The 16,661-nt window shown below is 35.1% G+C and overlaps 1 protein-coding gene across 2 annotated transcripts in view; it reads left to right on the forward strand.

Annotated features, from left to right (window-relative positions):
• Positions 1–16,661, forward strand: part of MACC1 (MET transcriptional regulator MACC1) — a 55,433-nt gene that overhangs the window by 18,959 nt on the left and 19,813 nt on the right. Inside the window, exon 2 of one of the 2 annotated variants that reach the window (XM_054563837.1) lies at positions 15,890–16,012. In XM_054563837.1, coding sequence (XP_054419812.1) covers positions 15,898–16,012 — 115 coding nt within the window. In that variant the 5' untranslated portion in view covers positions 15,890–15,897. Of the gene's footprint in view, positions 1–15,859; positions 16,013–16,661 lie in introns of those variants that run through there. The other variant, XM_054563838.1, reaches the window with a different exon arrangement.

The following is a 16,661-nucleotide window of genomic DNA, read 5'->3' on the forward strand; positions in this document are numbered from 1 at the left end:
AACAAAGAGGAATGTTTATTTGTCATGCCTTGACTCTTCATTTGTCTGCTCTGCAAAATTTGTGCTAAGAAAAAACTTTAATGTTAAGAGTCAGTAATAATTTGTTACTTAATTTTTGGCTTTAAATATGCAAATGCTAAATAATGATTAAAATATTAGTATAACAATGTTTTGAATAAAGGTAGCTAGGCAGAAAACTTTAAAATTAGACATTTATTTTGGCATCACTGTACTAATCTTTGATATTAAGCATACAAAAATGATACAGTGTACACATATTTGAACAAACATATAAAATGGCCCTGATTTATTTTTAGCACAGGAAAGCCTGGTCAGTTGGGTAATTATCTTTCTATCTTTAGAGTACCACTTATTTATGGTTAGTCCATATCCTAGATGTTCTTTTATTATTAAATAACTTTGGGATACAAATGACTGGACTCAATCAAGCTGAGTTTATTTATTAAAGCCAGTTGGGGCTTATTTAGAATATCACTTCATGTGACTGTCTCTGTGAGCTTGGAAAACAAATAAATGATTGGAATTCATAACCAAGCTAGGTCAGAAGTGAGCTGTTCAAATATTCATGGAATGAGGTCTTGGGCTGGATGTAGACTAAAGAATCTAGACATTAGCTAGCTCTCAAATCTATGAATCTGAAGATAATTTAGGAAAGTTAAAAATTTGTGATTGTTTGGTCTACTTACAATGAGCCACCTTAGTCTTCTAATATAGCATTGATTATAATATCGATTAGAAGGTAAAAGGATAGAAATTAGAATCTCATATACTTTCCTGGATCTCTGCCTGTCTATCATCTCTGTTTCTCCCCCCACCCCCCGCCATTTTATATTTACAGGCAATTCCCCTCACTTTGGTCTACTACTGATAGATGGTGGAATAAATATGTCATTTCTTGGTTAGTCTTTCCAGAGCTTTTTCACTGTGGTTGGCATTTCTTTAAAGAAAGCCAGCCATACATGTAAACTAACTATATGGCAGATTTGCAGTATACTTGCAAACTACCTAGAAAACCTTCACAGACTTCTATTGACTGGTTGTATATTAATTTTTGGTCTGTTACTCCAGTTAGGTCTTTCTCTCTTTTCAAGGGAAAATAAAATTCGTTCAATATTTACTCTATAATTATTTATTGAGCACCTATTATATACTAAAAACTGTTCTACGTTCTGGAGATATAAAAGTGAATGAAATAGAAAAAGAAATAAATCTTCACTCTTATGAAATTACATTCTAGTGTGGGGAAAATGGGACATAACAAAACAAAATGGGACACTTAGCTGCTGTAAGTGCTATGGAGAAAAATAGGCAGAGAAATGCAATAATGAATGTGTGTTATTAATTTTAATAATGAAGAGGGAACTCCTCATTAATGAGGTGATATTTAAAAAATATCTGAGATGCCGAGGAAGTCACCATAGGAAGTAGTCACCATAGATATCGAGGGAGAGGGAAAACACCAAGTGTAAGTGCCTAGAGGCAGGAATATGCCCTGTGTTTTCAAGGAACAGCAACTAACCAGTGTAGCTGGAGTCATATAAGGAAGGAGAGAGACCTCTGACAGGTAATGGGGCCACATGCTATGGAATAGGGCCACGTAGGCCATACGACTTGGGCTTTTACTTGGTTGAGAAGTCACTGCATAGTTTTGAACATGGGCAAAAACGGTACGACCTGAATGGTATGATCTGACTGTTTTAAGGAGAAGATAGTGACAAGCTGTGCTGTGTGGTGTTGCTAGGTCAAGGAAGACTATGTATAATAATTTACCATTGAATTTGGCAATAGGAGGTCATAGGTGACCTCAACAAGAGCATTTCTGGTAGAGTGGGAGATGGGCAAAAATGACCCTATGGTGTAACAGAGGGAGGAAAAAAGTATTTGTGGATAAGGAGAGATGGTCTCTTGTGTGTGCCTGTTTTGGCTGTGAAGGAAAGGATACAATGGGGCAAAGCAAGGTCATGACCGATTTGGTTGACTTTTTGTTTAAGACATCAGAAGTATCAGCATGTTTCTATGCTTATAGGAAAGGTGCGACAGAGGGAATTCACTTGTAATGCAGGGAAGATGGAGGAGAGTTTTTGATGTATTTCCTCTGAGTGGATCAGCAGGAACGGGACCAGCCACACATGTGGAGGGGAGACTTGGCTGGCAGCACTGACAGCTCATCCACAGTACTAGGAGAGAAATCCAAATATATGGGTCCAAGTAGTTCAAGGGATGTGTTGGTAGGAACAGGTGAACATTCTCTCTGATTGCTTCTTTTGAAAATCCTTCATAAAAATATGAAGCAAGATCATTAGCTAAAAATGAAATGAGAGAAGGTTGCTAGAGGTTTGACAAGGGAGAGTTATATGCCAGGGACATTAAGTAAGATTGCTCGGTAACTTTAAGACCCAACCTGGGCTTAGTTTGTGTTTTTCATCAGCTACCAGCAGCTTTCTAGATTAGGACAAGTAGATGGAGTGTTGCATTTCAACAAGTTACGGTTCCCTTAGTTAGGAGGAGGAAGTTGTGTGGTATTTAGTGAATTAAGGGGACGTGTAAGAAGGCAAATAAGACCTCTTGTCATTTAGGCTGTGAATAGAGGAAAGGAAGTTTTGTGGGGAGGCAGGTATGGGGCAGTAAAAAGATAGTAGAATCAGTAGGTTGCTGGCCATATAGGGTAAGAGGATTGTTGAAATCAAGGAATTGCCATGAAATATTAAAATATATTAGATTTCATCTCAATGTTAAGACTTTTCCTTTGTTCCCATTGTGGTTTCTCATTAATCCTGTTTTTCTCTAAACCTATCCTTCTTTAGAAACTAGCTATGATTTAATCACTGTTGCCCTCTCTATGTAAAATAATATTTTTGTAATCAGATAATATTTGTTTATTAAAAATTGGAAACTATAGTAAAAGAATATGAAAATCTGTATCAAGATTCTTACTGCTTAAACACATACTAGTAAGTTTTGAATGCCATCCCAAACTTGTGTTTCTTTATCTGATTTGATAAAACACAATAGTAATCATTCTATGCATTTAATTTTGTACCATGTTTAAATTTTTTCCTCTTTCCATAATGTCATAAGTATAATTCATGCTGTTACATACTTTCATCAAGTTTATCTTTAATGACTGCATAATGTTCCAATAAGGAGATGTTTAATAATTTATTTAATTTTGTTTAAATTACAAGATATTTATACTAATTTACTTTGACATTAAAATTGCATGGTGATCAATGTCATTGTGCATAATTCAAAAAATTATTATTTAGATTTCCTAAGGAATCTTTATAAGTTTATTCTTCCCTATTTCAAACAGAATAATCCAAACTCTGCAAATCAAGTCTTGAGCATTTTTGTTTTCTTTATGTAAGTCCTCTTAAAGTTCTCACATAGCATTTTAATTATTTTCACAGTGGATTTAACATAGCAGAGTGATCTTATATTTTCAGTATGTTGTGCTCCTGTTTATTTTATTATTTTACCCATTTTCCAGTGTGATGCTACATCTTTTTAATGATGCTCCATCATGACCACAGCCATAAATTCACTCAGCGTACTTATTGCTTTGTTGATTAAGATAATAATTTACTTTAATTTTAAGTACTTAGTTCAGTGAATAAACATTTTATATTTATGGGCCAATTTTTCTTTTTGAAAGTTTTTAGAACCATTTAGGATATTATTTATATTGAAAAACTCAAAAAACGTCCCAGTGAGCAGGTCCCTCTGAGCTGCTTTTAGATTGCAAGCGGTACGGAGAGGCATTGCGGGGAAGTCAGGGAGAGCAACCTGCACAACCGAGGAGCAAGGCTTTAATGAATCGGAAGCTCATTCTGGGTGGTGGTAACTCCTGTAGCTGTTCCCTCAGAAAAGCTACTCTAGACCTTCTACATTAGTGTCTCCAGGGACATTAGCCACAGGTTACTCTGCACGTAGTCACTGGCAGCGTTGATGTCCGGGTAAGATCTTGGGCCTTGGCTTCTGACTCGTACTTCCAGCTGCATGATTTTGGGTAAATTCAGTAATCTCTATATATCTCAGTTTCCTTAACTGCAAAATGGAGACAATAATGTCATTTAGCCCACAGTGTTGTGCTGGTGAGAAGAGATAACGGACGTAAAGGACAAAAGACACAGAACACTGCCTGGTACAGATTATGCCCAGTAATTGTTAGCTATTATTAGTTCCTGCAAGTCTGAGTTAACCTGCATTAGACAATACCTTTCCTACTTCTGCCAGATTTCTCTGTTTTTAGTCTCTTTGTTTCCCATTATCTTATTTTAGTCACAATGATTTTAAAAATTAAAAATAATTTGTTCACTCTGTTCTCTATTTTCATCCTCTTCCATTTGTAACTAAACAGTCTTAATTTTCTCATTTTTTCATAGATTAAAATCTGTTTCAAAGAATGTTCTTATTTCCTCCCATAGGTCTTATAAGTGCCATCTCATTTTTACCTTGGACATCCAACTCAGTCCTAAGAGACTTTCTTATTTCTTATCTCCTATGATTATATGTCATTTTCACTGTTTATGATATTTTGGTTGAATTTAATTGGATGCTCATTTTGGTTATTGTTTGAATACCAGAAGATATATTTTGGAAAAATGTTTTAATACAGTCTTTTAAAAGCTTATGATAGATAAGTAGATGGGATATTGATAGAATTTTAAAGAGCAATTTGTCTTTTCTAGTTCTTATCCCTGCAAATTATAGGCCTCTGCACAATAACAATTTCTTGGTGATTCAGATTTGGTTTTTCTATCTTTTAGAGAGGACTGACCCTGGTTATCCTTTGTAGTCTCACCACGAGGTTGAGGGGAAATGTGATATAAGTTTAGAAATCCAAAATAGGGAACAAAAGGGCCTATTGAAAAATCTATCAATCCAAGAGAAAGAAGAAAGAAATAAAGGTAGGTAAGTAAAACACAGCAAAATGTGGTGGAAAGTAAAAATCATGAGTTTTAAAATAAAGGCAAAAAATAGAGGTCAACTATTTAAAGACAGATTAATGATCAGTGTGAATTTTAAAATTCCATCTATTTACTATTTATGGTGGCATACTGAATAACCACCCAAAAGGGTGGAAATAAAGAGAAAGAAAAGGATGGTGGGTAAATACTGTATTTCTTTTAATTTAAGACACCATCCATTTTAAGACACACCCTTATTTTATGAAATACCAAAACAGAAACATCTAAATTCTGACATCAATTTCATAATGCATATTTATTTCAGAGATATTAAACTGTGTAAAAATATGTTTTAAATTGTACAATACAATTATAAAAAGAAATTGGAATGGCAATATTAACATACAATATATAATTTAGGTCAGAAAATATTTATGGGAATAAAGAGAAACACTACAGAAAATAAAGGGAAAATCCGTTAAGAAAACATAACCTTTACATGCTTATATGGTCTTAGCAGCAAAGCCCTAAGCCTTATGAAGTGAACATAGATCAAATTACAAGAAAGGTTGATTTTATAATTTTAAAATCATGGTTAGAAATTTCATCATACCTTTCGCAGAAACTTATTACCAAATGAGTAAAATAATTATTGAGTATACTTGAACAACGTAGTTTAAAAACTTCATCTAATGGATATGAAGAGAATTAGGAATTTCATGTGTACAGCTAATAATTTGTTCTTTAATTTCAGATTCTTATTTTTTAATGAGAAAAAATGAAAATGTACTATCACCCAAAACCCTCACACACACTAAACCACATATAGTTAATATAGTTGTAAAAGAAAATAAATTGCTTAGTTTCAGTAGCTTCAAAATTCATATTTCCTTTATTTATACTGTTTTGATTTTTTAAATGACTAATTACAATTCTAATGTTCTACTGGTTGGATTTGAAATGAAACCAACAGTTTTCTTGAATATTATTTAGCTGAAAATGTTCCTTTGAGTTTAAGGAAAATAAATATATATTTTGCCTAGAGAAACATTGACCAATAGATCATAATTAGAGATTGTTATGTCATATAAAGTTTGTGTATTAAAAACTAAGCTGCTGTCATTAGGAAAATGTTAACCATGAAGATCTTCAGATATACATCCATCCAGTGGGCTGGAAAATGCCACATGGAGCATAAGAAAATTCTTCTTGCCTGAGCTACTTTCAGAACCAAAGCATTTGCTAAAAGCAGGTTTTTACATTATCTTAATGTCCAAGAGTGTTTTCATCTAGATCTTTCTAAGACAAAGAAAAGACAAAGAGACAATGAAGCCCAACAAAATATACTGAGGGAGATAGTGTTTGTCCCGAAACCGTAGAGCAGAACTGGTCTTAAATGTGATCCCTCGACCCTCTCAGGAGGGGCCATGCCACCCACATGAAGATGTTTTTCCTTTATCACTCTGAAGTCCCACATCTAGCACAATGTCCCAAAGATGTTTGCCCCTGGAAGTGTTGTCTTGTAGGGATGGCATCTTGAAGTGCCATATATTTTACTATGTCTAGTAGTATGTTTGTCTAAAACTAAACAAAATGCAACCAGTACATTCTCATCACCTTATAATTGCGATTTGATGACTCCCTGCCTTCATTATGCATTGGAACTTCCTGGGAATTTTTATAAAAATAATAAGACCTAGGTTCTTATATATAATAATAACATCATGGTCCTGGGTAAGACTGCACATCTGCCTTTTTAAGTTCCGTAGCTGATTTTGATGCAGAGAAATAGTTGAGAACCACTATTTTACACTAACCTCCTTAGAACCAGGAGGTTAGAGATCTAGAAGCAAGACCACCACAAAGTTCAGCAACAGCAGTCTGGGAGGTCCTGACCTGGCACCACATGGTGCGGTGGGCACAGCTCTGAGCTTCCTTCAACTTTCTCCAGCTGGACACAAGGAGCCCACCAGCTCCCACAGAGCAGTGCAGTTTCAGCAGAGGGACACCCTCCCAACCTGAATATTTCACCTGTTTTCAAAGAAAAGGGGAGATAGAGGGGAAGAGAAAGGTGGCACTCCTGCTGGACAGCTCGGAAGTTCCTTTGGGCCGCTAAGTGAGCAGGTTCAATTTTTCAGACTGATGTAATAAAGTACAAAGGACAGTGATAGACACTTTTATGTATTCCATTCTGGATAGTTTCTTTTGTATTTAATTTACTGTTTTTATTAGAGTTTAACACCTGAATAGAATGACAAATTCATATATATATATATATTCATATTCTCATAATGGCTCTAAATATTTTAAAAATATGTTCAAATAGAAGGAGTTTACATTCAGTATCTCGCATTTTCACACCCTGAATCTGACACCATATATTTATTACCCTAATATGTGTAATTAGAGTGACCAATTATTTTGGTTTTCCCTGGGCTGAGAGATTTTACTGTTTCAAAATGGGGTCATCCTGGGCAAACCCAGATTGATGGATGGGCCCTCTACTTGTTATGTAATTGTTCACTTGAGCAGCTGTTTTCCTGTTATTCATGCCTTTGAGTAAGACTCAACCTCTTATTATTCACTATAATTTCCTGCATCAGTAAGTAATATGAATATTTCTGAAGACTGTATGGGAAAATAGGTGGTAGGGCTGACCGAGAATACCCCTCAATGTTCCACTGAGAACATGCGCGTTAGTTTTGTCTTCTTATTACCCATCTCCCTTTAGGCTGTGATCACCTGCGGTCTGAGTCCCCAATCTCCTCCATAGGTTTCCTTTCTTAGACAGGAAAATTTTGTTTTCTCTCTTAGTTTTCTTTTTAAGACTTCTTTTGCATTTCATCACTACTTGATACTGTCTTCAAATAAGTGAAATTTTGAAGACTTAATTATCTCTCAGAAAGGATATGATCTTCAGTTTTCAATTTCTAGCAGCATTACTACTAATGGAATATTCTTGTTTAGCTAAATTATAATATACACACATTTATAACTACATTAGCTACCTGTCTGTATATATATGTTCACATATGAACATATATTACTATTTTTCAAGTTTGTGTTTTGAAAAACATTTCATACTTTGCACACGATTCTTATTTACAAAATTGTCCAAAAAACCAAAAAATAAAACAAAACAGTGCGGTTCCCTGAAATATTAAAAATTAGGTTTGATAAGTTGTTGAGAATTTAAGGGAAAATCCTGCTTTACACATTGGATGATGTGGCATTAATGTGTGTTCCTTTTCTTAATCTTGTCAGTTCCACCCAACTTTTCCCAACTTTTCCCACAGTAATTATCTATCATCTCACGAACACTTTGTTCTCATTTAACAGCAACTCAACATTCATATTTACCCTCTGTCAAGAAGGTAAATTTGCCAGATGATATGTAAATGATTCATTCACACCAGTGTTCTAAGTTCAAACCAAGGAAGACTGTGGGTATACACAAAATGTTTGTCAGAGGGTTTTTCTTTCTTCCCTTCTTGGCAAAGAATATTGGGACTCTTATAATTAATTCTATCCAGTAGTAGTAGGACAAGTATGAGCTGAAAAAAAGTTAGGTTTTATTGCAAAAGGACTGATAAAATCTAGTTATGAAATAATACAGTAATTTTTCAATTATTCTTTTTAGAGAGGCAAAAAGAACTTTATCAGTATGAACAACCATTTAAGCTAAAATGGCAATTAAAATTCCACATTTTTCTTCTTCCTCTTTTACAATATTCCTTAAGCATCTTTGTCAGTAACCACTCATTACTCTTGCTAAAACCAACAGAACTGGCACAGATGTGAAAAATAAAACAGACAAGAACTATCATTTTAAGCAGCTCTTTGGTGTTAGTTGGGGATTTATGGTATTTAATTTAGTCTTCACAACAACTTTAAAAAAATAAAAACAGCTTCATTGAAATATAATTCACATACTATTACAACAACTATAAATGTTAGATATTTTGTGCTTTCATGATGAAAAAAGAGGTTCTCAGACCAGAGAATTCATTTGTAAGCTTTGCTTTGAACCTGCATCTGTCTAACTCCAAAGCCTGCTGCACCTTAGGGCCTCTGCTGTCATGAGCCCGGGACTCTTTTTGGCAGGAATAATGCAAACAGCTGCTAAAATGTCTGGTGAGGTGTGACGAAGAGGAGACAGCTCTTCTTTGGTGGAAGGTATGATCCCAGGGGAGTATGAGGCTGGAGAACGCTTTATTTCACTCTCAATGAGTTAAATTTCTTATTTTTGCTTTGAATTCTTAAAATCTGAGCTCTTAGTGCTTATGACATGAGATAGCATCAGAATTTTTAAGGGATCTCCTATATTACTCTTATAGAATTCATGGAATGGATAGAATTGCTTAACTTGTACCCACCTTCTTAAGGTGTTCAAATCAGGAGAGGACAGTTTGAGTTCTGAACTTGCTACCTTGGGCAATTCATTTAACCTTCCTGCAGCTACTTTTGTCATCTGTAAAACAAGCATTCTTCATCTTTATGATAATGCTTTTTTTTTTTTTTTTTTTTTTTTTGCTTCATGATCACTTGTAGTCCCTTCCCTCGAGTCTGAAGGCTAAGGGTTTCCAACTTCAGGAACCAGGACTGGCTACGTAATTTGCAATGCTCAGTGCAAAATGAAAATAGGGGACTTCTTGTTCAAAACATATTAAGTATTTTAAAGTGGCAACAGCAGAACATTATACCAAATATAAGGCCTCTTTGTGAATGGGACTCTGTGTGACTGTACAGGTCACATGTTCATGTGCTGCGCCCTGCTGTGAACTTGTTGAAGGTCTCCTGGGATCAAGAATGAGGCTTGATGTTCTCTGGCAATGAGCTCAGGGCACAGTCCTCAGTCTTACTTCCATGGGTCTGACCCATGGGTAGGAAGCGCAGTGTAGAGTTCAGAAGCTTGTTCTTAAAAGTCTGATATTTCTAAATGGAAACAATGGCTCTGCTGCTTCACATCTATATGATCTTGGGCACATAAATCTCTTAAACCTGATTTTCTTACCTTTAAAATGGGAATAGTGAAGGAACTAATTTTCTAGAATTACTACAAGCTATAAATGAGAAAATTGATGCATGGTACTTGGAATGTAGCAAACACTCAATAAATAATTGTTCTTATGGTAGATATTTTTAAATTATTTAATAATTGTGTACCTGGTTAGAGTTTTCACATTTTCCCTTCCAGAATGAGTTTTCTGGGAAGGTTCTTTGGCTATGTCATTAAGTTGAACATGAAGCAATTTCTGATGTACTGTTTCTCTGTTTCTTATTTGTGTTCACTAATGTGATACTATCCTGCACAATTATTATAATTCCCCCAAACTTCGTTTCTGCCAGGGATGGAAAGGTCAAAGTATAAAGGAAGTGATAGATAGCTTGACATGCTGATATTAACAAGATGATGTCCTGATGGAATGTTTTGAGTTACCAAGATGGAAGCCATCATGAAAATTATTGTGCATTACTAATACTGCTTAATGCACTGGCATCCCTGGAGATTCTTATAAAGCCATTTTTCTTAAGGAAAGTGACTTCTGTCATTTTCCGTGTCAGGTCTTTAAAATCATTAGTCATAATGACTAGAGATAACACTCACACTATTTAATAATTGGTGGTTGGGTATATACACTGTCAGTCAGAGAGCCCCACTAGCCCATCGGAAGATGCCCTGGGGTAACATTCAGTAAGGCCGTATACACCACGATAACATCCAGTAAAATCGCACGGGGCGAGCATCATCAGATGGTAATGGTTCTTTTGTAATCCAGTCAGGCATTTTATACCAGTTACATACAGGGAAGGCAAAGCTATTTGGTTAAGTTTGGTCTTTGAGGGACTAAGAAGTCTACCTGTTCAATAATTGCTCCTTTAACATTTTAGCATTTGCTGTCACCTATAAGAGTTATTGCCTGCATGGCATATCTGAGATCTGAAGATCTGAGATCTGAGATATTCAAGGACTAGTTGGAAAATGAACCAACTAGATGGCTAAAAATAGGAATTTTCACTGTATAATGACTACCATAAACATAGCGACTACCAAAGAACACATTTAAAAGGAATAATTCTTTTAAATGGGTTTGCTTCCCTGGTTATTTTTTGGTAAACTCACTTGACCCCCAAACATCTGAGATCTTTTCCTAAGTTGTACAGTTAGTAAATGTTCCCAGTTACTTAAGGCCTGGATTAAACAGTAAACTAAGTGAAAAGCAAACTTTGTTCATTGACTTTTTAAGGAAAAAAATAATCATGTAGACTCAGATAAGTGTGTTGTTAAAGGCATAGTGACAACAATGTGTCCCCAATTAAGTGGGTGGTAAACTGCTCTTTTCCCACTTACTCATTCCAACAAAGTCTGACTCACGCTTCTTTAGACAGAGTTTTAAAACTTCCTATTTAGGCTTAGCGCTTGCACTGAGTATGAAGTTGAGTTGGAAGAAAGCACAGGGTAATGATAAATGTGGCTGGCTATTTGCACCTGTGTAAACAAGCACTGCCTTCCATAGGTCAGCATCGCGGACCTTCCAGCAAGGCTTGTCTCTGATACAGGCTTTCCCTGTATTCACAGGGAAAAAAAAATCCAGATTTAGGATGAAGTCCTGTGATGTGTGTGTGTGTGTGTGTGTGTGTGTGTGTGTGTGTGTACATAAAAAAATATGGGAGAAGAAGGAGGATTTGTTGGGGGATAGTGAGAGCAGCCAGAGAACAGGGAGAAATCCATCTGGCCAGGGAAGGAAATTAACAGGGTGGTTTTCACAATGATGTTCTCAAAACCTGCCACCTAGAACCACAGCCTAACATCACTTGGTCGCTTTGTTACAAATGCAAATTCTTGGGTGCAAGATCAGAAACACTGGGGTGGGTCCAGCCAATAGCATTTGATCAGAGCCCCCAGGTGATTTTGGTACAGCTGAGATTTAGAACTACTGACCAAAAGGACAGTGAAGGTCTGCCTGGGTGACCGGGGAAGAGGCCTGCTCCATAAATAATCGTAGCTTATCACAAACCTGTGCCTCTGTTTCTGAGATGCCATGGTTCTCCAGAGCATAGCTGCATAGGCTCCGTTCCTGGTTCTTATGTGCGTGAGAACTTCTAACTGCATTTGTCTGGGTTAGAACTATTTTTTGCGTCAAGTGTTACTTGTTTCCAAGGGATCTTGGGTATAAATTGTTTCTTGCTGCTCTTTTCTTCATGAGAAATCAGAGTTTAGGTAGAGCCATCTAAATTAGTTTTTAATTTAAAAGGCACTTTATCTTTTTGAAAAATACCTTTTCATCTAAAACTTTTTATCTTATTTTATTTTGATTTGCTTAATTTTATTGAAGGATGTGAACTTATTTTTCCTATCTCAAAGCTTTAGCTACTTATTATGTGCTAAGGACTTTTAGTTTTGGACATTTTATTTGGTAAAATCAACCGCAGAATTTTAAAGATCTGCCAGGAAACTTGAGGTTTCAGTGCAAACTGCATATTGCATAATTCAGCTTTTCGCCCAATCTTTTCATGTAGTTGAAAAGGAAAAGCTATCAAAGGAAAAAACTGCTATTGCACCATTTGATGTTTTGAAGTATGGCACCTTATGAGATAATTTTTGCATTTGTTTATACATCATGCTTGGAAAATATGCCTTTCCCCCTTCCTTTTCTTTCCTTCCTTTTCATTCTTTATTTAATTTATTCTTGATAACAATTTTTTCGATTTCTTTTAAAAATGAAAGCAACTTCTCTGAAATAGAATGTCAAGACTGAAGGAAGAATATGACAAAAAAGAGTCAAATTTCAAAGACGTGTGTTAAAACAAAAAGGAGTCTGCAGGCAGCAACATCCCAGCTTTGGCAAGTTCCCAACAGTAAGATAAGGAGAAAGAAAGGGGGAAGCCTGTAGATGAAACAAGACACAAAAGATGTTCCAAGGGGAAAATGGACGAGACCAAAGTGTAATGTCCAGGATTAGATACTTGGCGGGGTGTATACCCATAGACACAGAATTAGATAGTGGATATGGTTGTACAACTCTGTGAGCACACTAAAAACCACTGATTTGCAAACTTTAAAAGGATGAATATCAGGGTATGTGAATTATATCTCAATAAAGAAATAAATAAAATATTTGGGTTCAACCCAAAATCTTTCCCACAAACTTGGAGAAAAGAGAAAGGTGTTTAAAAAGTTTTAATTTCCCAATGTCCTAAAAAACCAGGTCAAATATTGTAGTTCACCTTTAAAGATATAAGTAAAATTATAAGGAACTAAGTTTTGGATTTGTGACTTATAGGAGCATAAGATTTGAAGTTTTTAAATTACTTGAATTGATTATCGAAGTGGTACCGTGTTATTTTAGAGGTTTTTAAATAGAAAATCATACATAAGAAAATTGTGAACCTTCCTGTTTTTACACCTCTTCCCATCCTCTACAAGAGGCAGATGGGGCAGGGGCGAGAGCACTGGCTTCTGTGTGAGGCCCACGCAGAGGAGTTCCTCGCATCTGGACCCTCTGTCTCCGTTGAAGCCAGCTGAACACCAAGGCCAGCACCATCAAATCTTCCTTAGCACAGACACTTACAAGAGCATCATCATTTTTAAGTCTCCTGGCTTCCCAAACGTTCCCTCATTTTTAAGTCCTGGATTGGAATGAAAATGGTATTTCCCTTAAATTGGAGGAGAGGAGAACAGAGATAGAAGAGAAGCCCAACTTCTGTCAAAACCATAATCCTCAAATTAAAATGTTCCATTAATCATATGTCAACATTCCCCTCTAGAGTGCAGAAATGAGCTTCAAAATAACACTTTATGTTTACCATTCCACTGTCTAGTATAATTGGCAGCATCTAAAGCCCTTGTTAGAAGTCAAGAAGCATGTTATTCCCACTAGATTATTTGAATTGTAATATATTGAAGAAAATAAAAAAAAATGAAAGTTTACAAAAAAAAGGAGAACAAGAAGTAGGGATTAGCATGACTGGACATTTGAACTAGGAGGTAGGATGTCTCAGAATATTCTGTTGGGAACCTTGAGTCTGAGAGGGGACCCATGGCATCCTGAATTCCAGTCTGTGGGGTAGCAGTAATGTGTACGGGTAATTATTTCTGAGTCACTCACGCACCAGCTGTTTGACCTTGTAGGTTACTTATGTCTCATTGCTGCTATTCATTTTTGTACTCTGTAAAATCTGATTTAAAATAACTTTGTAGCAGGATACAAAAATTAACATATAGAAATTTGTTGCATTTCTATACACTAATAATGAACAACCAGAAAGAGAAATTAAGAAAATAATTCCATTTTTGATTGCATCCAAATGAATAAAATGCCTCTGCTAAGTATCAGCAGTGGGGTACCTATATTTAGTACATTTTGATGCTTTTCGTTGTAATTCATCTGTGTTCATAGTTACATGCTACTGCATTGTATTAAAACAATTTATTCACATGACAAAGGGTATTTTGGTTGATTTCACTTTTTTGTTAACATAATATAATGAACATTTATGTATATCTGTTCTGATGAACATATGTACAGTTTTACAAGAACAAATTATGGGGATTGGAATTGCTGGGCACTAGCTGTAATCATCTTTCCTAGAAGATGTCAGATTGATTTCTAAGTGGTTGTACCTGTTGATACTTCCTCTAAGAGTGTATAGGATTTCCCTTTGCCAAACATGTTTGCCAATATTTGGTGCTGCCAGATTTTAAAATTTTTGCACATTTGATGGGTGGTAATTGTATCTCATGTGGTTTAACTTAGCATTTCTCTTATAATCAATAAATAGAGCATATTTTAATATATTAGTGGTCATTTGTGTTTATATTTTTGTGAGAAATGCTCATTCAGATCTTTTTCCCCCAAATTTTCTCTAATGTCTTTATTTTGCTTCGTAACATGTAGAAACCTTCCATATATTTTGGAATTCGCTCCTTTTTTCCTTTTTAGTCATATGTAATAAATATATCTTCTCCCAGTTTTGCCTTGTGAGGGTAAGTCTGCTTCTGGGGGTATTCTGTGTCCTTAGTCTATTTCTGTTCCAATTTCACATCATCTTACTCAGTGCTTATTTATATTAAGTCCTGGTGTCTGATGGTACACGTTACTTTCATGATCTTTTCCTGGATTATCTTGAATATTAGCCTTTTGTTTTCCTTTTTCTTTTTTTTGTGATTATTTTTAAATTTTTATTTTTATTACATGTATTGGGTAAGAAGATCACATAAGTTTCAAGTGCACATTTGTATGATACACTGGTATCTGTATATTGCACTGTTACCGCCATCCAAAGTCAAACCATTTTCCATCACCATGTATTTGACCCTCTCTACCCTTTGCTACCCCCTCACCCTTTCTCTTTAGTAACCACCGTACAGTTGTCTATGTCTATGTGTTTCAGTTTTATATCCCACATATAAATGAAATTACATGGTTCTCAGCTTTTTCTGACTTACCCCACTTAGCATAATATTGTCAAGATACAATATATATGTTTTAAATTAGCTTAAGAATTTACAAACATATAAAAACACATATATATGTTATATGTTATATATACATAACATGATGTGGTTTTTCTTTGAACTGAATTGAATATATTGAAGGATTTGGGGAAGAATTCCAGTTTTGTGATTTTTAGTTTTCCAGTCACCAAACAGGGAATGTCTATTTATTGAAGTTTCACCTTAATATTCTTTTTATTATCCTTGAGATTTTCATTACTTCTTTTGTAGGATTACAAAAGCATTTTTAGGTTTTCTTGTGTATAGTAATCTAGGATCTGAGTTTTTTTCAGTGGAATGCTAATACACATTTAGTCCAAAATCCTACCAGGAGATGAGGACTTATGAAGAGTATTTTTACATGTGTTTTTCTATTTAAGTATGAATGATGACCTTGAATTTAGTTTCTCTGCCAGCCTAAATAAGCTTACACACATTTGGGGTATTTTTCACTTTGTAGGTGGAAAAATGTTAACCAGTGAAACGGTCCATATTTGGTCAGGAGGAATTCCACGAAGTAGGTCTGAAGGAAATTTGATTGACATGGAAGCCCCAAAATCCTCAAAGAACTGCAATATCACAGGTAAGGGAAGGTAAAACTGTTGTAATTTTTTTTATCCATCAACAGCAATGTTGAAGGTCTTGCTCTGAAAAGTTTTGCAAAAGATTTAAAGAATTATAAAATCCCAATATTATTATGGAAATATTTATACTATCATTAAAAAGAGGAGCAAAATAGCATATCCAACAGATTATAATATTGTGAGGAGGCAAAAACTCATTAAATAAGTGGTATATGCAGTAAATGTATTATGAATTTTGGTGTTAAAGACATTGCTAGAAGTTGGAGTGGGCTACGAAAACTTTATGGAGCATAAAATAATTAAATTGATTATTAGTGGAAAAGTAGTTTTGAGAGTTAGATGGAATTGGTTTGATGAAAGTATGGAACTAGGAGAAATACAACTTTCCTTTTTCAAAATGCATCTTCTATTTTTAATAAATACCACTTAAAACATACTTCAATCAATATAATAGTTCTATACACATTAAACAAAAAAAATTCTGACAGTTTACTCAAATTCATCTTTCTCTTTTGGCTGGCTTTTTGGCTTTCATTTTCCTCTGAAGCAGAACCAGCTTCACAATGTCCACAGAATCATTACCAACATTTATTGAGAAATGACAAAGTATGAGTTGCTCTCAACATAAAAAAAGACTTCAGTAGTCGT

This window comes from Pteronotus mesoamericanus, unplaced genomic scaffold, assembly GCF_021234165.1.
Source record: "Pteronotus mesoamericanus isolate MK-2021 breed Mesoamerican mustached bat unplaced genomic scaffold, CSHL_Meso_final scaffold_85, whole genome shotgun sequence".
NCBI classification, from domain to species: Eukaryota; Metazoa; Chordata; class Mammalia; order Chiroptera; family Mormoopidae; genus Pteronotus; species Pteronotus mesoamericanus.